This window comes from Haliaeetus albicilla, chromosome 11 (genome assembly GCF_947461875.1).
Source record: "Haliaeetus albicilla chromosome 11, bHalAlb1.1, whole genome shotgun sequence".
Taxonomy (NCBI): domain Eukaryota; kingdom Metazoa; phylum Chordata; class Aves; order Accipitriformes; family Accipitridae; genus Haliaeetus; species Haliaeetus albicilla.
Genome location: NC_091493.1, coordinates 29,159,807 through 29,183,962, shown reverse-complemented (window position 1 = coordinate 29,183,962; position 24,156 = coordinate 29,159,807). Strand labels below are relative to the sequence as shown.

The 24,156-nt window shown below is 41.3% G+C and overlaps 1 protein-coding gene across 4 annotated transcripts in view; it reads left to right on the top strand.

Annotated features, from left to right (window-relative positions):
• SORCS1 (sortilin related VPS10 domain containing receptor 1) overlaps window positions 1-24,156 on the top strand; it is a 308,841-nt gene that overhangs the window by 264,343 nt on the left and 20,342 nt on the right. For all 4 annotated transcript variants that reach the window (XM_069796931.1, XM_069796930.1, XM_069796929.1 and 1 more), the window contains exons 17-22: window positions 1,478-1,591; window positions 2,611-2,782; window positions 14,158-14,344; window positions 19,119-19,252; window positions 21,115-21,238; window positions 22,223-22,335. In XM_069796931.1, coding sequence (XP_069653032.1) covers window positions 1,478-1,591; window positions 2,611-2,782; window positions 14,158-14,344; window positions 19,119-19,252; window positions 21,115-21,238; window positions 22,223-22,335 — 844 coding nt within the window. The remainder of the gene's footprint in view (window positions 1-1,477; window positions 1,592-2,610; window positions 2,783-14,157; window positions 14,345-19,118; window positions 19,253-21,114; window positions 21,239-22,222; window positions 22,336-24,156) is intronic.

Genomic DNA, 24,156 nt, shown 5'->3' with positions numbered 1-24,156 from the left:
ACTCACTGGCTTGTCTGGCTCGGTGCTTACCTGCACAGTATGCCCACAGCCCGGTCAGTGCAGTTCCTGGCAGTGCGGGCACATGAACCCCTGCGACTCATGGTCTGAGTCCAGTTGCTGAGACTTAGACCACCACACGCACACACACACAGAACAGATAGCCCCTCACCCAGGAAAATAGAAATGGAGATGCCAGATGCTCTTTCGTGGCATGCCATAATGAGCCGTGTCCCCCTGTGTGCAGTAACCCCTCGCAGTGATCTGCAAAGTGAAGCGGGGAGTGCCTCTCCTGGTGATGACCGGGTAGGTCTCACCCTGGCCGTGATGGCTGTTCTGGGACAGCCCTGCGAGGAGCTGGGGCAGGGGCTCCACTGGCTCCGATCAGGTTATTGGGGTTCCTCCGCCTCCTGTTTTTTCTCTCTGCTTCTTTGCATATACAGAGATAAGTCTTTAAGCACATAATCTAATGCTGCCCTAATCCTCTTTTCTTAGAATATGAGGCTACCTACGATTCCAAGACACTAAAGATAATAAGCAAAAAAAGTGCTTTGCAAAGAAGTGCCATTTTAAGATCACGGATCATGTTGCAACTGGAATATTGGAATGGAGGTGGTGGACTCGTATAGCAGTTCTCAGAAATGACATCCCATTAGCATCTCCATTATGGGCTAGGGAGAAAACTTAGGAGTAATAAGGATTTTCCAACCAAACAGTCCTCATTACTCAATGGCTGGAGAGTAAAACCACACGTGAATGGAATACTGATCAAGGAGGTTTTTTGTTTGTTTATTTGTTCCACAATAACAATTTTTATAAAGTCTTTGTTTACCTGGAATCAAAACCAATTTGAACTGTTGTTTAGTGGAACCAAAGCAAATTTAGTCATAACTAAACCCAAATTGGGACAAAAGATTACAGTTTGACTCATTGTTTCTAACACATGATTTTTCGTAGCATTTCCTCTTCCAAACAAAAATAGAATTGAAGATCTCGGCATTCTTTTCCATTACCAAGTATGCTGTTTATGCCTTCAGCTGAGACCTCTCTCAGGGCTTTAAATTTTCTGTTACAGCTCATATGATATAGTTTCCAAATACAATTAACTGTTTAGCACTTCAGTTTTCTAAGATATGATTGAGGCAGCAGTGATTGAACTTAGCTTAGATCTCTAGCTTTTATTATATTTGAGTCTAGAGTTGAACCTGAGAAGCACTGTTGGACTGTGGATGGAGAACACTTAATGCAATAACTCATAAACTACCTGGTCTGGTTCTGCTTGTTTATACTGGGATATATGCAAGGTAACTCTACCTGCCAAAAAAAAGTAGGATGAAGAATCTGTTTATCAGTAAGAAATCAGAAACAGTAAACAGCTTGAGGAAAATCAAAACTTGTATCAATAGTAGAGAGCATGAGCTAATACCTGTATTTGTTCTTTTGGTTTTTTATGTGACTCTTTCTTTTAATGCTAAAACAGTGATTATGGATATGAACGTCACAGCAACGGGCAGTGTTTGCCAGCATTTTGGTATAACCCATCTTCCTTATCGAAAGACTGTAGCCTTGGACAAAGTTATCTCAACAGCACTGGGTAAGTGGCACACCGGACTTTATTTAGCTAGAGCACCCATATGGAATTTAACCCAATGACAACTACAGATTGCATTACTATAGGTGTCTCAAAGCTGGCTGAAGCCTTTGGGACCTCTTCTTCGCTGACTTTGTTAGGGTGCACAGTCTGGCACTCCAGATCTCCACCATGTATGGTCTAGACCTTTCTCTGAAAAATGATGCCTTAAAGAAACTTGGGGGGGAAACTATAAGGCAAAGGCCAAATCATTAAAGTCTCTGAAAAGACTCCTCTTGAAATAATGTAGGATCAGGTGAGGCAGAAATGGTGGGAAAAAAATTAAAGGAAAGAGGTGAAACTAATGTATATGTGAACTGAAGTAATAGATGGGTAGCTAGCCCGAATGCTGATTATTCTTTGGCTGTCTTGGAAGTCAATGAAGGACATAGTTTAAGTTAAGATACTGACCTCAAGCTTTATTTCTGATGCAAGTGATTAAAACAAACAAAGGAACCCAAGCTGTGTTTTGGCATTTTGTACACTCAAAGGTAGACAGAATTTGCTTTTTTTCTTCAACTCTCTTATTTTTGTAGCTCTCGAGGGTTGCATCTTTAGAGAGTTGCCTCACAACTGATGAGAAGTGGAGAGCATGTGAGAAAAGCTGTTAAACTATGCCTAACAGTATAATAATTGAATACAATTCCATACTGTATGTGTACATCATTTATTTATAACTTCATAGTTTTTTAACATGTAACATAGATCGTCATATAATTTTATGTTTTAGACAATTTATTAATATGTGGTATATAGGTGTGCTATGCAGGAAAACATTACATGCCATTAACGACAGTATTAACTACTTATACACTAGGCACATGAGGAATGCTTGGCTGAGACAAATGCTAAAATATATTTGGGAATCTGTTTCCTTCCAATCTCCTTAGTCTAAAGAAATCTCAAAAATGCCTCCTTGTTCCCAGTTAACCCTGTTATGCTCCCTGTCAGCATCTCCCGCAGATTTGTCTTTTCCTTTTCAGATACCGGAAAGTTGTTTCTAATAACTGCACGGATGGTGTGAGAGAACGGTACACAGCAAAACCACAGCAGTGTCCTGGCAAAGCCCCCCAGGGCCTTCGTATAATCACATCTGATGGCAAACTGACAGCCGAGCAAGGACACAATGTCACGTTCCTGGTACAGCTGGAAGAGGTAGGCTCTATTTTTATGTTGCACCCCAGGCCCCATGGGTGTAGTTGAGTCTGATTCATGCCAGACAAAGACTGCAAAGTGGTGAAGGAGTGAACCAAGAGAGTGTGGGATAAAGTCAGTCAGCTCCGTGATGTAGCTGGGTAGAGTTTGCTCTAAAATGTAATGGATGATGTGTGGAGACGATGAGACTGTAAGAGTATTGTGGTGCATAGAGTAATAGCTGGGAGAAGTTGATAAAAACTGGGAACTGGTTGGGTTTGCATATTTCACAGTGGAACTGGAGAGTGCAGATTTGAATCCTGATCCCCACCCTGAACTGTGCTTTTGACGTCTTGCTGTGTTTGAAACTGAATTTCCATTTTTACTTGCCACCGACTTTCAACCAAACATGGCTAAAAGTACATGTGCAGATCTGTCCCCATTGCACAAGTTAGTACATATTGTTTAGGCATTTGTGGATGAAATCTCAAGTTGTCATCAGCAGCATTAAGTCTGAAATTGATTGCAAATGTGAAGCTGATTCAGACTCTGATCAGAGCCTGTGGTTTTGTTACATCTGTAACTTAACTTGGTATTTCATTGTTCTGCTCCCTCTATTTCTGAATCCTTAGGAAAAAAATGTTTAAAATATTTTTACCTGTTTTTTTTTTCCTCAGCACTTCTTTATCTTTTAATTGTAGGCTCCCAAATAATAACATTCACAAAGTAACTGTTTTCTCTTTCTCCCTAATCCAGTTTGATTTATTTAAACTTCTGTCCTTTTTCCTGTGTAGCTGGCCAATAAATCCTAAAACAACTATGCTTTTACACTAGGGGACAACGTACATCCCTTTACAGCTTAGAGCATTCATGGAAATTACTTCTGGCTCTCTCCATAGTAAATGTCATCTGTAGTGAGGAAAGAGAAATGAGGATGACCTCTGGAGCTGAGTTTTGTAGGGATGTGTTGGGGTTTTTGCCTCTCTATTATTGATGCTTTCCCTAGCAAACAGGTGTCCTGATTTGTAAAGGCAATAACATGTAATAAATCATGTCTAACCTGAAGCAGTTGTTTGACCTGAATGTTCATTTTCTCCAAAATGTGATCACTTTATTTCAGTACTGACAGTCATACAACATTGCTACTGTAGATGCTGTCATAACAGCATAAACATATAATTTCATCTGGATAAATTATTGATTTCTGTGTTTAAAGATGAAGAATAAAAAGTCCAAAACAAGATTCAAAGTCTTCAGGCTTATATAGAAAAAAAAAAAAAAAAATCAAAAATTGTTCATTGCATTGCCTTTCTATTCTCAGCAAAATTTTAAAACAGATTGAGAGAAGGAGGTGGGTAATCTGAGAAGTCAGTCACAAAACTGTCAAAGAATTATGCCAATAGTCAGAGGGAGAGACAATCACCCACAGTGTTGGACACTGAAGACAAATGTCCTGCTCTTCCTTCTATGAGTGTTTCAACTCTCATATCCTGTAAGAATACCCTGACCACTCAGTCCTACAGGGATCTGCTATGAATTGTTCTGTCTTTTCTGTTGATTCTGATCTTTTTTCATAGCCCTGCTTCAGTATTCACCAGAGTGTGGAAGCAACACCTTCTCCATTAGGAGATGGTGTCTTTCTCATGTTGTGTATCAAGTACGTAAAGTATGTTTTGATGAGCGAGTCAGCTTCTGAGGAGATCTAAAGGGGGCCCTTCTTTCAGTATACCTGATAAGGAAGAGGTTAGGAGTTGCTCTGAGGGCTGAAACAGTATTGATCAACCTCCAGCCTTTCTGATTACTCTCCCTGCTAGATGAATCTTGACCTCCCGCTCCTGGATTTGTCAATATAAAGAGCTTACAGAGCAACCAACAAAACTTTTGGGTGAATTTGACCTAATCTGACAATGACTTTGGGCTGATGTTGCAGCAAAAGAAATACTCAACAAAGAAGAAAATTTGCCCAAATACATGCAAGGAGTATAAACTGTGGTTATAGCAGCATAATTGTATATACACTAAAGCATTTACCAAATTAACTCTTTCAGTAACAAAAATCACACCACTCACTAGAGAAGTTAAACAACCCAGCAAAAGAACAACCACCCTTTTATAAAATAGATATTCATTTCACAGAATCACAGGATAATTGAGGTTGGAAGGGATCTCTGGAGATAGTTTAGTCTGACCCCACTTCTCAAAGGGAAACCTTGCAAACAAGGCAGAGGTATCAGAAAACAAGAACTTGCCATTTTCTGTGTAGTTCTGCCTTGCACAGGTATACAGCATAGTACAAACCAGGATGTTCAGCATCCACAGAATCTGTGCCACTCCATTTTTGCTGAAGAGAAGGCATCAGGCAAGTTAAAAAAGGCTGGATATGTCTGTATATGCATGCATCGTTTTTCCCAATGACATATGAAGAAAATGTGTCCTATTTAACCTTTGCCCCCGGAGTGGTGGTCAATATTTTCAAGTGCTACACCCTGGTGAGGACTCTACCTTTAGCCTTGTCACAGTTAATGTCTTTTAGGATGTAAAAAAACTAGCAGCCTTTGCTTATGTTGTAGTCCGTTTGCATCTTAACATCATCTCCTGTATCCCTCTGAGACAGTTTGTTCGAAGCCTTCAGATCTGCAGAGCTGTTCCATACATTACAGTCTTCCAGCAATCTTTTTTCATGCCTATATTCCACTTGACCTGCAGGGAAAAAAAAAAAAAGATAAGAAGCTGGTGAGCCAAGGTACAAGAGTTCGTTTAAGATTTATACTTCTATTATCTTTCTAGGGCTTTCTGCTCCATCTAAGGAGCCACCTGGGTCTGAAAAGAAGAACAAACTGCAGAGGCAGGCTGACTGGAGGACCTGAAAAGTCACTGCATCTCTGTAGTGGAGGGGATTATTAAGAGGGTAGTGAGAGGCAAATGGCAGCAGTAAAAACTGATGTTTTCACTCAGGTGTGGGATTCAGGGGCAGGAACCACAGCACAGGGGTTTCTTGTACAGCCTGCTTGTGCCTGTGGTGATGCTCATGGCCAGGACTCTGTCATTCTGCCAATAACACAATGTCAGTAAAAGATGTCTGAAGAGAAACACATCCAAGGCATTCAGAAGTGTTCTGCTATTGAAGAAGACACAAAAGGAAAATAATCACTGAAGTCTGTGCAAGTGGAGAGGGGGCAGGCACCAAAACCAGCAGTGTGTAGAGCATTGCTGATTTCTGAGAGCTGGGATTCTGGCCCAGTTTCTCTAACCCTGACTCACATAAAATTTTCCTGTAAAGCATTTATATCTGGCAGCATATAAATATCATTAAAAGCAAAACCAACCAACAGCTCATACTTAAATGATCTGAATGTAAGAATGCTTTCCAAAGCAGTCTAACTTTCCTGTCACCTTTTAGGATTTCTGTATGGCTTCTTAAAAACTGTTTGCAAAGTCACCTTGCACTTAATATCTTTGGTCCCGTTATTGGAAAGGTTTGTCCAGGTTAGTTCTCCTATTAAGCTGGGTATAATCATCATGAAATTCTTATTGGGTGACAACAGCCAGGAAGCATCAATATTTCCTTTTATCATTAGCATATGTCTTATTGTGTGAAGCATTATGGAAATGTTTAATAAGCAGAGCACCATACTTAAGCTGGTAATTTTACTCTTAAATTTCCATTGAGCTATAGCAACAGCAACTTTGTCACTAAGTGGCAGCACAGGAGAAAACTAGTTATGCTTAAAAGGAAATTTTCCCATTGCCTCAAAATGCTGCCAGTTTAAAGGTTAATCCTTTGCCCTGGCCTGGGCTGTATGCACAGACCCAATGCTTGTACCTCTCACACTGCAGCGTTCAACAACAGAGTTGTTTCTCAGCCTGAACAACCTGAATCCTTACTTTATTTTTGCACAGCAACAGAAGAAACCGAAAAACAAAAATTACAAAGCCATTTTTCCTACCGAAGTTCTTCAACCCAATGTCCTTGACATATTTTGCTGCTCTGTTGTAGAAAATAGAGGAATTTTATTAAGTGGGTGTTGTTTCTGCGTGCCTTGCTCATCACATGGTCATGTAGTTCTCTTGCCTGTCACAAACCCAATTGTTATTTATGTGTTTGAGTTATTTGTATCAACATCAGACACTTGTGCCTGCTGTACTGCTTCAGCAGAGACACTGAAAGCTGCAGCCTCCAGAATGTTATTCAACATAATGGCTTTCAAACTTGTTTCGTCTGATTGCTCATACATCTTTGCCGAGGAAATGGACGGTAAAGACGTTCAGGGCAGAAATATTCAGGGCTTTGGCTGTTTCATTACAGATAATTCACAGAGAAACTGCCTCCTCTAATTTATTTTTTATCTTGATAAAATGACAGCCAAAAGTCTTTGACATTCCAGGTCTCCCTCAGTTCTCACTTGACAAAGTCACTCCACTGGGAGTAGATTTTGGCTTGCTTTTGACTACTTGCTGCTGCTATATGATATTTGGATTAGACTAATGTGTAGGGAAGGCTCATTTGTTTCTACAGTTCAGGCCATGGGCTAGAATTCAGGCAATCTGAACTCATTCCTGAACTGCACTCAGCTCCTTCTGCATGACCTTGAGTAAGAAACTTAACCTTTCTGCTTTTTTATTCCCTCATATGAAAATAGAGCTTTGCTTTCTCCCTCATGCCCTCCATGCCTTTCGTTTATGTGCTGCATGCTCATAAGGCTGGAGAACTCTCTCTTACCATGTGAATATACAAATGGAGCTCTGTCGATTTCCTAAAGACCACTCTGGTTTTCTGTAATGACAATGTTAATAAATGGCTGTACAAGGTACATTGTCTCTCAGGTGTATTTAATGAGCTTGGAGACCCTGCTGGGGGGACAATACCATTAGCATTTCCTACCTCAGCACTGTCATTTGGTGCAATTCAGAATTCAACTCGGCTGAAGCCTCTGGAGATGAACTTAGCATTAAGATTGTTTTGATTGTTGATGTACTCAAATTAAAGATGCAAAGCTAGTAGTACTTAAAAGCACAGTCTGTATTTTTTCTTGGTATCCTACTGTGTTCCCTCTTTTGATATCACAAGTTAGTAATGATTACAGAAATATGAAATCTTCATCCTAACTTTCAATGGACATGCTGAATCATGGCTGTTTATCTTACTAACATCACCACATTCCTGTTAATAACATACAGATGAAAGATCAGTACATCCACTCCCCCATGCCACTGTCATTTGAATTATAATTGCATTTTCTGTGTTACTAGTGATGCCAAGGTGGTTGGGAGAAATCAGAGCCTTTCATGCATTTTTAAATTCACTGCTGAAATTCCATGAAAATGTATGAAAGTTGACCTCGCCTTCATGATGGCACACAGCACTACAGTCTTCTAATGCACTTCCAGTCACACAAGTTGAATTATTCTGCATAATCCTGAGAGGCTGTACTTATTGATTCCTGTGGAGCACAGATCTAGTCCTGTAGAAAAAGCTCATATCTGAGTTGAGCTGGCACAACCAGCAGTCAGAACGAATGATTTGATTAGTACAATTAACTCTTTTGGTGTAGAAAAAGAAGTATATGTCAAAAGTATCAGGCTATTTGCTCTGATAAAAGACACATTTCTATTCAGTTTCTGATTTTAAAAAGTTAAGAGCATCTCTCTGAAAGCAGGAATTTACATAGGAAAGCATGTTTTTCAGTACTTCATCAAGTTGGACTTGAATATCACTTTGAAATTAAGCATATGCTTTTAAATAGACCTACACTAAAGGTATCTCACGCGTAGATATTCAGTTGCAATGGAAATATCTTTGATGGATGTTTTCTCATGGTGACAGGAAAATACCAAAGAGGGACAAGGGTTAATCTAAAGAAAGCACAAAACATTAATCCATGAAGACAATCCAACAACAGCAGTGTTGTCTCTTGCAAAAGATAATTAAGTCCATTATCAACATCTGTAAGGAAGACACATAAGTCAGTGCATAATTGAAGACTTAAAAATTAAATCTGAAACATGGAACCAAAATGAAAAACCTTGAACTGTGTTTCATTGTTTTAATACTTCTATTTAGATACAAATACTGGAAGCCAATAAGGAAAATTCATTATTACAACCTTCTGGGCAAGATTCAGACAGAGCGTTTGAGAGAGAATCCTGCTAGGTGGGTCTCACATCTCACATACACCAAAATACTGAGAGCTGCATAAAAGTAATCAAAATGTAAAAATACTGTTGCAAACTGTATGGGCTGTTTCTTGATATACCCTGAGGCGGGAAGCTTCACAGAGTTTTTTGGAAGCATCCAGGTCTCGTGTACTCTCTAGACTTCTATTCTTTTGGCAAGATACAAGAAAAATGTGCATTTGGCTTGGGGGGCAGGGAGGCGAAGGAGGGAGGGGAGTCTTTTGTGTATGCTTGGAAACCCCCTAGACATTTAATGAGAAAATCCATTAGAAAACAGTGAATTTCTGATTTACATTTTAGTAACAAGTGTTATACAGATAAAGGGCTTAATACGGGGCCTTGGGAAACTTGTTTTTAATTCCCAGGGCTTCTTTTCAGACTAAAAAGAGTACTCGTGCTTGAAGTTCACCATATGCTTAAGTCTTTGGCTGGACTAAAGCCTTTATCAAGATCACAGTGTACTTCAGGTTATATCCAAGCTTGTGCATATTGCATGTACCTAGTACAAGGTAAAAAACATCTATCAAAAGTACTTTCATTTTTTCAGCTATTGTAATTGGTTGCTGACTAGCTTAGCTGATTAAAATACAAGAACCGAATGCAGAGATATCACCACAAGTAGCCAACTTGGCAAATTTCTCCCATGATGCCTAAGAGCACTGGTGTTAAAGACCTCTTACAATGGAGGCCAGAGAGGCTGCCCAAAGATAGCTCGGTGCTGATTGCATCCAAGTGCTTCACTGTGGCTGCAGAAGTAATACAGGGAGTTTTCTGTCTGCCTTAATCGAGCTAAAAGCTTCAGAAGAATGCTATCATGTAGTATTGGGCTTGTCAAAATGACAAGGAGAAGCTGGAAAAAGCAACAGGAGAGGTTTTTGCAAGGTGTGTGTATATGCATCAAATTACTGCAAAACAAAACTTCTCTTGGTAAAACAGCCACTTGCAAGTGGCTCTGGAGAGCTGCCTGAGACAGACAGCCGGGGTTGATGTAGATCAGGTGTGGGCTGTTTGGGAAATGTTTTGATTTTGCCTCACCTGCTTTCTCTTCCTGTCTTATTCTGCCTGTGCTCTTACCTGGCACAGATAAAACATTAGAACAAGCCAAAACACAATCTCTTTGTTTTTCTGGCTTTTTTTCTCCCACTTCCTAAGTTAGGATTTTAAATGTCAGCTTTTCAAAATGTGGCATTTTCAGAGAAGTGTTGTAGCCTGGATCTTACTGAATGGAAAATGTATTTCCAGTTCAAAGGGTTTTAAAACAAAACAGGAAAGGCCAAGACAAATGAAAAAGACTGGGGGATAGCAGCTGAAGCTCTTCTCTAATTAGATTTTCAGGTGTCTCTGTCAGCATCTTTTCTCCCTTGGGAGTTTGGAAGAACAACTGAAATCTAATCTTGCATGCCTTAGAAATGGCTCCTGTTCCTGGCAACACCTGTAGACACCATGGGTTTCATGGCTATAGACAAAATGAAGACAAGAGAAAAAACGTTCATTAGAGCTAAATTTTGACACTTGCAGAAACAGAGCTGTTCTAAAATGCTGTCACCCTTTTCATCTTCCCCTGGTACCTCAAATATGCAGAGGAATATGTCTCAACCTGAAACAGACTTCAACTGCATGACCTCAGATATACTCAGAGATGATAAAGCCAGCAGGGTCGCTGTGGTGGTGCAGTTTTAACCATGTGAACAGCTTTTGTCCCAGCAGTATGGCTTTACTGGTCAAAGATGTCATGTCTTAGTAAGAAAAGATGACTAAAACCCTAGTGATGATGGACCTAGAGGAACTGGGAGAGCATCTAATGGTACTACAGAGATCTCTGTCTTTGGTCTGAGTCCAGCATTGTGCTTGAGAGAATATATTCTCCCTCTGAAAGGGGTTCAGGCCTGAGGAGCTCGTGTATGTTCACTTCTGTCTGTGGAGGCATATCCTATTTGATGCTTTCTGTCGGCTCCGTCAAACAGTCAGGAGTGCCTGAACCACTGCATCATGTTTGAAACTGCACATCTCTCAAATAACTCAGCTCAATGGAGGATGTAACTCCATACTTAAGACCATCTTCTGTGTTCCTGATGGCTCTCCATGAAGACTGGCGTGATCCCCCTAGTTTGATCCTCTGTGTAACACAGGTAGGAGCCCTTGCCTCAGTGATGTGTGTCTCAGAGAATGTAAGCAGATGCTTAAACATCTAGTAAAGCATCCAGTGGAGAATTTGCTAAGTGCTTTGCTGAATGGAGGCCTTAGTAGTTTGCATTGCTCAAGCACCTTTCTTAGATTTGACAATATGTCATTGACAACTCTGGATGTTACCAAGTGTCCTGGTTTTAGCTGGGATAGAGTTAATTTTCTTTCTAGTAGCTGGTATAGTGTTATGTTTCGATTTAGTATGAGAAGAATGTTGATAACACACTGATGGTTTCAGTTCTTGCTAACTAGTGTTTATACTAAGCCAAGGATTTTTTAGCTTCTGATGCCCAGCCAGCAAGAAGGCTGGAGGGGCACAAGAAGTCAGGAGGGGGCACAGCCAGGACAGCTGACCCAAACTGGCCAAAGGGGTATTCCATACCATGTGACGTCATGCCCAGTATATAAACTGGGGGGAGTTGGCCTGGGGGTGGATTGCTGCTCAGGAACTAACTGGGCATTGGTCGGCAAGTGGTGAGCAATTGCATTGTGCATTACTTGTATATTCCAATTCTTTTATTATATTATTATCATCATTATTATTATTTTCTTCCTTTCTGTCCTATTAAACTGTCTTTATCTCAACCCAGAACTTTTACTTTTTTTTTTTTTCCCCCGATTCTCTCCCCCATCCCACTGGGTGGGGGAAAGTGAGTGAGCAGCTCCGTGGTGCTTAGTTGCTGGCTGGGGTTAAACCACAACACCAAGTTAATTACTAAGAGAAACTTAGTTAAGAACTACCCAAGGGCAACCTGGAGCTGAGTTAACATGCAAGATCCCCATGTTTCTTTCTAAAAGGATGTTCAGGTTGGCCTTCTCAGTAATGTCTCAGCACCTCAGGATTCCTTTGCCTTTGCTGGTACTCTCAAGAGGAGAACAGGGAGTTGCTTCTTTACCTTCAAGACACCGGGAGGGAAATGGCAGGAGATGTCTGTGGGAATCCCCAGACACGTACCTCTGTCAAGGGATGTCTTTCTCCTGCCACACCTTCAGTCTGGGATCCTCCAGAACAGAGCAACACAGTTATTTTTGTCTCATCCACTTGGAAGCAACGGCACTTCCAGCAGGGTGCCAGGGCAGTGTAATGACTACAACTTCAGCCGATAAAAAGAGAACATCTGGGAAAATTTGTCTCTCTTGCCATCCCCAGTATAGCTCTGCCCCTCCCGCTTTCCATTCAGGCAAGCCTCCACTATTTCTGCCCTCACAACAAGTTATAAAAAGACTGAGAGAACATGAGGAATATAAAGCTTATGTTACAGTTCCCTCCTGTAGTCACACACACACACATTTCCCTTTCTGGTGTGGAAACCTGCCTGATGCCAACCATTTACATGGGTACCTTTCATTCCGGTTGGGCATCCAGAGGACTGTTTCTCTCTCAAGGGAAAAGAAAAACAAAACAAAACCAAAAAAGGAAAAGGAAACCAAACCAAAGTAAATTAAATGTCCTTTCAGCCAATTTTATGAACTGCTCTGAGCTATTAATTTACCAGCATTCTTCCAGACAGTGGCAGCTGCTTCAGCGTGCCAGGCTGTGGAGTGAGCTGCTCCATAGCAACAGCCAACAAGCGTGAACATACCCAGAATAAGCATCATGCAGAGCCACTAAGGGGGACCTTCAAAAGGAGTAAGAATGCTTAAAGTTAAAACAAGGTACTGCACCTTACCTGAAAGGGAGAGGATCTATAGCAGCCACAGTTGTTATACAGGTCAGAGCAGGCTGTGTAACTATTTGGCTGTCAGAAACTGCCCTTACCATAGATGTATCACTGCCTTGTGATATGAGAAAATCTTACAGGTGTTTCTAGTGAGTGCGACATAGGTTATATGGATGTTTTTTAATGCAAGCACGACTCACTTTTCTGTGTTTTAAACAGGCTTGCAACCAGAAAAAGAAACAAATTACTTTTTGTTTGTAAAGCAGAATAAGGGAGTGACATCACTTCCCTCTTTTGGGTTTTATGAGCTTTTTTGAGCTGGGTGGCTCTGACGTAGAGTTTGACAAAGCTGCATGCACCAGGCTGGGATTCAGTTTCAGGAGTGGAAGATTGAAACCTGTTTCAGGATTGTTTCACATTAGTGGATCCCTGTTCTGGCATCGAGAATACAGATCCCTGATATCCTTGGCTTTTGGGTTGTGATGGGGTTTCTTTCTTTCTTTCTTTCTTTCTTTTCTTTCTTTCTTTCTTTCCCAACTGTGATTTTCATTTATTTATTATAATTTATTGTAACAATTCTGAAATGTGCTAGATTAGCAGCCCAGGAGACTTGCGTCACAAGGTGGCAGCCTGAGTTATACCACAAACCTACTCTGCTGGGATTATCTCTAGGCAGGAGGAGAAGAGTTTAATCAGCTCTGTTAATTCATTAGCCCTTCTCTTCTGAGGCAGGCACAAAGGGTCACACTTAGTGTCAGTAGTATTGGTAGCTGTTCTGAAATAAATACATATCCAGCTCATTTTAAATCAAACCACTGAGCAAGTCATAAGCTGCTGTAAACTGTCGTTATCGTGTGAGGCTGAAGCGGTTCTTTTGACCCCCCACCACTTTGATATAGTTGACCCTTCCCTGACGACTTCTCAGTTTTATCTTTCTGCTTTTTATGGGTTTAAATACAAAAGCTCACAATGTGGGTTGTCCCAAAGACTCCTGAGGCAACCTCAGTAGCTACCCATGTCCTGGGTGCTTGCTGAGATGAGCACCATTTCTCACTACAACCCTGCTCTTCACCATAAGGAAATGCAGGGGAAGGAGCCAGCATATTTTCCAGAAGCTCCCCTTGTCCTCCTGATGATTGGGAAAGCAGGGCTACCGCACACACCGTGGAGGACACCTCCTTCACAGTGCAGCTTAGCCTCAAGAGGGGATCACTTTCTCTCCACTGACTACTGAGCAAATTGATGAATGACCACCTTTCCTCTGGTAACATGAGACCTCGTGACTATCCTCTGGTTAGTCTAGGTCACCCCACTGATCCAGTCTCTCAAGAGAAAAGCAGAGTCTATTCTGACCCTTTCTCTTTTCTATCACCACAGGGAGACCTCCAAAGATCCCTCATTCAGGTGGATTTTGGAGACGGTATCGCTGTGTCGTATGCCAATCTCAGCTCAACAGAAGATGGTATCAAGCACATCTACCAGAACGTGGGCATATTCCGGGTGACCGTCCTGGTGGAAAACAGCCTGGGTTCTGACAATGCTGTCCTCTACCTGCATGTAACGTGTATGTATGTTCATGCTCTTTGTTAGCTTCTGTCGTTCTTTAAAAAATTAAAACTTGTCCTTAGAGATGACATTTGGGGCTTTGCAGCTGGGAGCAGAGTAATGGGGTATGATGAGTGTTTGTCTGTCCTCCAGCAGAGGACTCCAGAACGAAAGGAGCCACAGGCAATAGTGACATTTGCTTTTTAAACCATGTTCCACCTCTAATTTTGGGTAGTCTACTTTAGGACACCTCAAAGGAGTGTCCAGCCCTTTCATTAGCATGTTTACACTTCCAGAAAAACAAAGACATCCAGGACCTTTAATCACTTTTAAAAGCCTTGACTTTTATTTTGTACGTGTGTATTGCCCTCTAATGAAATACAACCACCTCTGGGATGGAAACCAGTGCATTTCAGTCTTTCTGTTGTCATAGGAACCAAAATCTTGGTGTTAAAGAGTATTACAAGAAAAAATATTATCTTCACATTGCTCTTCTCCTGTTCTTTTTAACCTTTTTATACTTCAACTGTCTGATTTACAACTGAAATGCATCTCAAGTCCTTGCACAAAACCAGCACTGTGTTCTTTCATATTTATTCTAGCATGTGGTTATGAACCCAAAGGGTCAACTTATTGAAATTTTGTAACATCCCCAATCAATTTTGTTTGGGGCCATTGTTTTCTTTATACAGTGGGGGTTTTTTTTGTCGATTATTTATGTTTTCAATTGTGTGCCTCTGTGCCAGATTTACTGAAAAAAAAAAAGGAAATTCCAAAACTTAAAGTTATGCTTACAGAAATACCACTTACCCTCTACCAAATTAACTCCACATATTGCCTAGATAATTTAGCATATTCCATATACTTTAACTGTAGTTTTGGAGTTACTTCATACAGCATGAAAGCAGCTGCCTCTTCAGGGGAAGAGGGCAGCTGTTTAATGGTGCACCATCATATCAACAGATGGGAGCGGTGGGAGGTATAGCTGTGGGAGATAGGAGGTTTATGAGGGAGCACTAGAGAAGCAGGAGCAAATATTTCCCTGATTGCCTCCCTTCAAAAGGACCTTCGGTTCACGATCATAGTGTACCGTTTATGATTCCCTAACCTGATAGACTCCGGTCTGTGGCAAACTTTTATGTCACATAATCCTTCAGCATACCAAGTGTTTAAAAAACTCATAATACCTTGCAAAAATAACTGTATTCATAAATTAGCTTATTGTGAAGCTCGGGTATTGATTTGGGGGCTTAGCCTGTATCACTTCTGTGCTGAGGCACTGGTGAATCAAGGTAAATTCCCAGCTTTTGGACAGTTTCAGATTTTTTTTTTTTTTTTTTCCTAGTTATTTAAGTATCATCCTAAGTAGGGTAGAGGAAAGGGCTTCTGCTCAGAATAGGCATGTATACACTTTTGTGTAATTTCTTCAGTTCTGGAGTCATATTCTAGTTTGCCTCCCTGCGTGTGCTTGGGTAATTATCATGGGAGCTGCTGCAGGCTCTGAATGCAGAAATCCCCCTCCCACTGCTGCTGGTTATGAAAGACAGCTCAACGAGAGACTGTGGTCTTTTTTTTTTTTTTTTTTTTACTCTTTGTAAAGGTCATTCGAAACAAACGGAGAAGTGTTTTGGTGGTTGATATTTCGCAGGAGGTTCTGACAGCCTTGTGCGAGCGGGGTTTGTAATCATTCGCTTTTTGACAAGAGACGATTCCATGGGGACCATTGCAAACCCTCAGCCTATCTGCAAAGTAATGAGGCCACGTGAAGCAACAACTGCTTCCTCATGCAACAACCACAAAATGGAAGGAGAAGAGAGCTGTCCAGCCTTCATTCTCACTCATAGTGGCTTTCTGGTTTATAGCTGTTTTAATCCATTTTTTTGAGACGTCGAAGGCTTAAGAACCACTTTGATTGTTTAAGCAGGACAAGAAATAAGCAATATTCAGATATGTTCTTCCGACTTAGCAGCTGATAGTGCATGTTTCTGTGTTTTGCGCAGGTAATGCCAGCATAGGACTTAAATACTGCATGATCATTGCAGCCAGGCCCAGGTTATACGTGCCTGACCCCCTGGAGAAGTGACAGCTCTAAGGGATATGTCTCACCTCTCTCTCCATGCCAAGAATTAGGGACTTCAAAACAGGTTGCAGACCAAGCATGGTGCCACTCAGACCAGCAATAGATTTGCTGAGGGCAGAGATGTACAGTAAATCCAGTCCCCTCCAGAGCCTAACGCCCAGATCCACAAAACCTTCTAAATCCTATTTAAATGCTTGCATTGCCACTCAGCTCTCTGCTGAGTATTCTACTTGGGGTGTACGAGCTTGGCCTTTGGGGAGTTTTCTAAAAATATCTGTCCTTACAAGAGACACACACACACTGTATTGGTAAGATCCACAGAAAAGCAGCGTGCAGCCTGAACATCCAGAGAGTTTTAGGAAGGGCTACTAACTGGGTGACCGCTTGTTACAGGGTTAATACATGAGTGTGTGCAGCCAGGTCTGGCCCTTCCAACACCCTTCCCTACCAGTGGCCAGCAGCCTTCCTGAGGGGAAGACTGCAGGCACTGAACCACAGTGCTTGTGATCTCAAAGATAAGCGTAAAACCTCCAACCCTTGCCCTCCTCATCCTGCTACAGCCATAGGCCCAGTGCAGCAGTGCCTTTGCTGCAGCTGGTCCAAGGATCCAGAAATGCAGGTTATTGTGAGTCAGGAGCATTTTGGGGTGGATGGACAGTAAATTGTAGATAAACTGCTTCTCTAGCCAACAAGCTGTTTCTGAACTGTCCTGACAGGTCAAAATTTTCCCCTGGAAAATTAGTTATGCATTTGCCTGAATGCTTCAGAAGAACATCACCTGCCCAAGTGAACCTTCTGAGAAGCTTCTCCCTTTCTGTTGTCTGGGACTTGTACACAGTTTTTTCCTGGGGCAGGTGAAAGTCTGTAGTCTCCATGGCCCTGCATGAAGCTCAGAAATTAATTCCCTTGAATTCTCTTCAAACTTACCTGGGAGATAGCAGTCTCGTACCAAGCTAAGGGCCTATCCAGAGTGAGCTATCCCCATCTGCTGGCCAGATAATAGTTCAGCATTTCAGCCACTTTGACCCATCAGCTATGTGCACAGAAATACTCGGGCAGAATTGGCTTGCCTGAGCCATTCTTTCATGTTCTTTCCTAGCCAGCACATGGTGGAGGCCCAAGGAGGTGCTGGGCACTCTCTGCAGCGCAGGATCATTTGAGATGTATTCAGAGCAGCTAAGCAGTTATATTAGAGTGTGTTAGACTTTATATGGGCTCCATTGTCACTGCTGTCACCACATCCGGTGTCAGGAAATGTATTCCTTTCGAGGGCTGTGCTGACATTGGGCATTTGGCAAACATCCCAAAGTATACCAGAGCTGCAGAATATTTAGCCTGGGAAGCTGCTGTTTTTCAGGTCTCAGGGTCTTGCTGAACGCAGGCACGGCCTGGTCACGGAAATGTGTCTGAGAAGGGGAATGCCATTAAAATCATAAGGGTGAAATTCTGGATTCTCATGAATTTTCAAGAAGAGTGTTGACTGCTGATTATAAAAGGAAAAATGAGTCATGATCTGGTCTATAGCAGACTTTGGCCAGTCTGATCATGGGTAACTCCTACTTGGACTGCTTCAGGTTAAGCAGCGGCTGTGCCTACAGCCCAGAGAGAGCTGCATTTCGGTAATAAGTCAGGAACACTGGTCCTTGTTTATTGTGGCATTGTTTATACAGTCTGACTGGGGAGAATTTTTTCATCTCTCCCTCTGCCCATGTGTGCTGTATAGGGGCACAGAGTGCTTGCTCCAAAATGTGTGGTATTCCTTTAGGTTGAAAAGCAAGGTCTAAGTGGTGATATGTGCATGGGATGTCCTGAAAAATCCTCTCCTGAAATATATAAAATCCTCTAGCAGTGTATCTTAACTCCATATGGGCAATGTAGTCAATCCTCCCAGGCTGTGGTCTCTGCTTCTCATTACTGGGGAGCTTACAGATGTATGTAGGACATGTAGATGTGGCTTTAATTTGTTTAAGAACCCATGTCCCCATGTCCCCTGGAGTTTCTTTTTCTTTCTCTGTCAGTCTCAGGACAATTGCTTTGTTTGCTAAGTGAACAGTCAGAACACATTTTAAAAAATAATCTACAGGACAAGGTGTAACAACAAAGGCCCATCTGTCTCCAGAAGATGGGAAATGTGTAACCCTGGGCATAACATCACTTGTCGAATGAATTATGTCCTGTTTATACTAAAGAAATATGAGTTTATTGAGGAAAAGGAGGAGGTATAAGGTAACATTAAAATGAAGGCATTCAGTGAATAGCTGCCTTCAGGTAGAGTTTCAGCTGATATAAATAGATATACCATTGCTGAAGTTCACCAAATTGTAGCAGTTTGCATAAGGAGAGATGCTTCATGCCCACTGAAGCAATTTGTCCTGCGCATTCTTATGTCTTCCCGGTGAAGGCCATATTCAAATAACAGGGCTCTGCCCCTAGTGTTTAAGTTGTATATAAAGTCCCTGATTATATGATGTTAATGCTGTAGAGAGCCCAAGTTATTCAGTTCCAGATACAGGGGTAGCTCCTGTTCTGTGAGGAACAGATTTAAGCTTGTGTCTCTAGAAGTGGCACCAAGCTGAAACATTAACTGTCATGCCCCACAGTGATTTGGAGGACTTCTCTCCCCTAAACCAAAGGATATCCCCTCGGTTCTGTTCTTCCCCAGGCTGACATTTCAGATGGAGGGAGGACTCACCTGCTACTTCTGTCTCTGCAGGCCCCTTGGAACATGTTCACTTATCTCTGCCCTTCGTCACCACGAAGAACAAGGAAGTCAATGCCACTGCAGTACTGTGGCCAAGCCAAGTGGGAACACTTACTTATGTCTGGTGGTTTGGGAACAACACGGAGGTTTGTATTCCCTATGGACTGAGATCAAAATAATCCTGGAGGAGCTCGCTTACTGAGGAAGGAGGGAGAGAGGGTTCTGGGAATGCTTCCAAATAGTCACGCACACAAGAAAATTATAAACCAGAGACCGAGAGACTAATAGTTCTTTGACGTACCAATGTTGAAATCTTAAGAACTGCCTTGTGTTTGTTGCTGTGACTTAGCTGTAGGGTTTTTTGCTGTTTCATGCAAATTGTCCAATAGCTTTCTCCCTGCATTTACATACAAGGTGGATGTAGTGAACCAAAATCCGGAAGAGCTTTTAGGAAACTAACTTCTCAAACTGAAGCTGTTTTCATATCTGGAACTGTCTTTACATAACCCTAGAGTTTAAACTTCACCTCTCTGGTGACTAACAGGAGAAGGGACTGCCATCAGTTCTGTGCCCCCCCTTAAATATGCTGAGCCCAATCCTAAGCCCCCACACTCTATGCTAAACCACATGTGCAAGAAGACCCTATTATCATGTGCTACCAGTGGATAAGATGGTTCCCAACACTTCTCCCTGCCTCTGGGCTCTGCTCAGATATGAGGACAGCATGCACTACATTCTGCTGCCTCTATGCTTGCAGTGTTGGTAAATCTGCACAGGCATTATAACTGTTATTTTACATATCTTTGTGGCTGAAGTATCCAGAGACTCTAATTAGTTTCTGAGGGGAGAGATTCTCATGGATTTTGAAGAGCCAAGAGGGATCTTCAGCTACACACGATTATCTTCTGTATAGTGCAGGTTGGAGGGTTTCATCAGTACCTTCTGCTTTATTTAACTCCTTGTGATTAAGGCAGAACCTGACTTTTTGTTATTGTTGTTTTGTGTTAATAATTTCCCTCAGATGATGGAGAATTCACTGCTTCTCTTTCTTACCCTCTCCCTCAACTATTTCCCCACAGCTAATTATCCTCAGCATTGAACACATGCACTATGTTTGTAGTCTGAATTTATCTAGCTTTGGTTTCAAGCTGTTGGATCTTGTTATGCCTTTGTGTGTAGATTAAAGAACTCTCTGTACTATCAGAAATTATCTCCCCCTAGAGGTACTTACAGGCTATGATTGTCACCTTTTACCCTTCCCTCTGATCTGCTAAGCTCATAAGTGATCAGAGTTGGTCTAACTCTGTTCTCACTGAAGTGAGAATTTTACTACAGACTACAATGGCAACAGAGTTTGAAGACCTCACCCAGAGTTCATTAATAAGCGAAAACAGAAGTTAGGACACAGACCACTGAAAGGGGGCACAACTCTGATAAACTGGCTGTATAACAAAGCAGGCTGAGGGAATCTGTGTCCGTTCTAAACACCATCACTTTCCCAAACCAGTATCTCCATGTCTAAGGTTAACAAGGGAGAACAACTGAGAAATCTTAATTTGCCTCCTGGTTCTGTCACAACCTCCTTGAGTCACCTTAAACAAATCTCTTACAGCGAGGTCTGTGAAAGGAGTGTGGCACCTGAGCAGTGAGTTTTGCAGGCCCTTGTGTTAGGATCTGTGCCTCTCTGGGGAGTGCAGCAAAAATGAACACTTTAACATGGGATCCGGAACAGCCAGTATGCTAAGTGGGAAGGAAATACTGGATCTTAAAATTTAGCTCCTTTGGAAGTTATAGGTACCTTAAGAGCTTCAGAAGGACAGCCCCATCTGGATCCCTGGGTCTTCTCCAGAAAATTGGCTTCCATTCCACAGGACCCCTTCTAAGTCTTAAGTTTCCAAGCTGGAACTGACACCCCAAACCATCCCAGTAGGCCAGAGAGCCAAACTCATTTTTGCTTTTCCTTTCCAGCCGAATTAACTTCATTTTTCCTTTTCTGATATATTTGCAGCCACTGATCACATTGGAAGGGAGCATCACATTCACATTTTCTGTGGAAGGGATGAACACCATCACCGTTCAGGTCTCAGCAGGAAATACCATTCTTCAGGACACAAAGACTATTGCTGTGTATGGTGAGCTCTTCCCCCTTCATTTCACATATGATTCTCCATAGTCAAGACCTAGAAAGCCAAGTTAGCTGGCAGTAACATGAGGTCTTTATTCCAGGATGCTTTTAGTGAGATTATAAGCTCGGTTCCCATGTTATCAGTTCAGCATAACATCTCTGAAGGCCACTGACTGACATTAGTCTGGACTGAGATGATTACAGAACATTGATCTCCTTCCCAGAGCCCTCTGCATCTGCTCTGTCACTATTTGGTCATCCTACATGATTGTCAAACGTGAGGTCATTTTGCGAGCTGGTTTTCCCCCTTCTTGGCCAGTAGAGGCCTCTTAACTCATGTGAAAGCTGCTTAGCCTGAAAGATAAGTCAATGCTGTGTGCTGCAGTTCTGTACAGAAATCTGTACTGATCTGATATTGTACTCAGGCCTCAGAAGCAGTTAGGCCACACAAATATCATATAGTGTAGGTGGAGGCTAAGAACGAACCACTGGGAATCCCAGTTTTAGATGTTTATACTAAGCACATGGTCATAGTGATCAATGTGCAACAGAGATACATTTTTCAAGGCCAGTCCTCTCCCCACCTTTATCCCTGTCCCCTTCCAGTTAAGATTTCAAGTGGTTGGGGCACATCTATGAGAGTACAATCACAGCTTCTTTCAGAGGGCTTGCCTGCTTCAGAAGTCAAGATGAAGGCAGCATTTCATTTACATTCCCCACACAGCTCCCTTTCCAGTGCTGTTCATCCACTGAAGTAAGGACTGATCACCTTTTTCAGTTCTGTGACACTCAAGCAGTGAATCTCTCAGATTCTCCAAATCTCCCAGTGAATCTCTCAGACACACTGCTGGATTCTCTGACACTCTGTGCATCACCTGCAGATTGATTAAGCAAAACATGAGTTGCAGCAGATTTCACTAGGTTCTGCCCACTCATTTGGCACTAAGGCATTTCACAGTCTTTACTCACCACCATGTCATTGTATCTGCAGAGCAATTTCAGTCCCTGCGGTTATCATTCTCTCCGAACCTGGATGACTACAATCCAGATATCCCAGAGTGGAGAAGGGACATCAGCAGAGTAGTCAAGAGAGCCCTGGTGGAGGTAAGCAATGTACATAACCTGCGTTACAATGGTTCTAATTTCTGCTTTGTGCCTACATTAGGACTGGATCAGCTATTCTCTCAAGGTGTCTCTCTGTTTCTACGAACTGTAAAAAGAGACTAGACTAGAGTTTGAGTCCAGATTCCTACATTTTAGACAAGTGAAATTACCCTATCCTATGACAATCTGGTGCTCAGAGTCAGCCTTCAGTTTATTCTCTTTAATTACAGTGGATTATGCAGAATATTTCTGAATAAAGGCCATATAAAAAACAAATTACTGACACCTGCCTATAGCTGTACAAATGTCTTTATTACTGCATAGCAATTCTTACTTCTTTTACTGCTATTCTTATACAGCAGTGTAACGTAGTGCTATTCTAATGGAATTACAAATATGCTGTAGGAAACTTAGGACACCAAAAAGAAAAGAATTTTTACTAGAGAAAAAGAGCACCGCAGTAAGTGCTTTGTCTTTCACATAGCGTGAGGATCATGGGTCAGGATTGGATGCTATTTTTCCCATCAACGCTATGGAGAAGCTCTGAAGTTCCTTCTTTAACTGTGGAACAGAATGTCATAAAAATATTCTTGTGTGGCTGAAGATTTGGATTTCAAACTGAGAGGCTAAGAAAAGTTAGAAGAGACAGCTGGGATTTTGCAGCTCAAGGGAAAATAGTGAAAGGAACTGTTTGAAACAGGGTTTCTGCTTTTTTTTTTTGTAAGTAAAGATACTCAGATTTTGAAAGGATTCAAGGTTTGTAAATGTTATTAGCAAGCTTATACGTTCATTCGTGGCATCATGCGTGCAAAAAGACTTGAAAGACACTGTACTCTAATTAGGTGCACACAAACTTGTCTGGATTGTTTCTGAGATTTTTTTTCTTCAATTTCCTCAAAAGACAGGAGGAGAGGAGAAAAGGAAAAAAAAAAGTACATTTTTCTGGAGCTTGTTCTTCTGACTTACTCAAGTATTCAAGGATCCATTTATCTTCAGGATGAATTTTCAGAATATAAACAACTCAATAAAACAAAATCAAGCCATAAAAAGAAGGATTATAAAACTACAGTACCAAGGCTACATTCCAAAAGCAGAACATTGAAAACACAAAGAGTCTTTTTGTTGTTTGAGTAAAAAAAAAAAAAAAAAATTGATAGCTAATTATCCCTCTTTATATAGCTAAATAATTCACCTTAACCAAGCCTTTGTGAGAAATTCCTGTAAAAATTAAAGATAAAACCAATAGATTTCTACAGCAATTAAGTAAACTGTGTAAAAATGAGTTGAATAACTAAATAATTCAATAGGAAATTATAGCTGTGCTATAGAATTTTTATGAACTTTTATTAAAGTATTACATTCTTATTACAGAGTACCATAGACTTGGATAAAAATTCTACATAAGAAATTATAGTTCTCTACTAAAATCTGATCTTCTCTCTAAGTAAGGATAATTTCATATTATCACAAAGTATCCTATTTTGTATTATGAACATAATTATTTGCTCACATCATTGATTTTCTGAGTCCTGTCTCCCACTTTTGATGAAGAAGACAAGAATGAACTGAGTTGATCAGCCAAAAGCTTCCAGACAAAAAAATCATTCCCAGCCTCTGAAAATGAAGACTTTCCATTAACTGGTAATACTGTGTCTTTTTCTTGACATCTTAGAACAACCTGTTAAGCAAGCACAAGTAATGCAAGTATCAGAGAATACTTGGAAAGAATATATGAGACCTTTATATTGTTATAGGGTTTTCTCTAAACCGACTTTAAAAAAACCCAACAGCAACAAACCCACGTGCTTTTCCTTGGTGTGC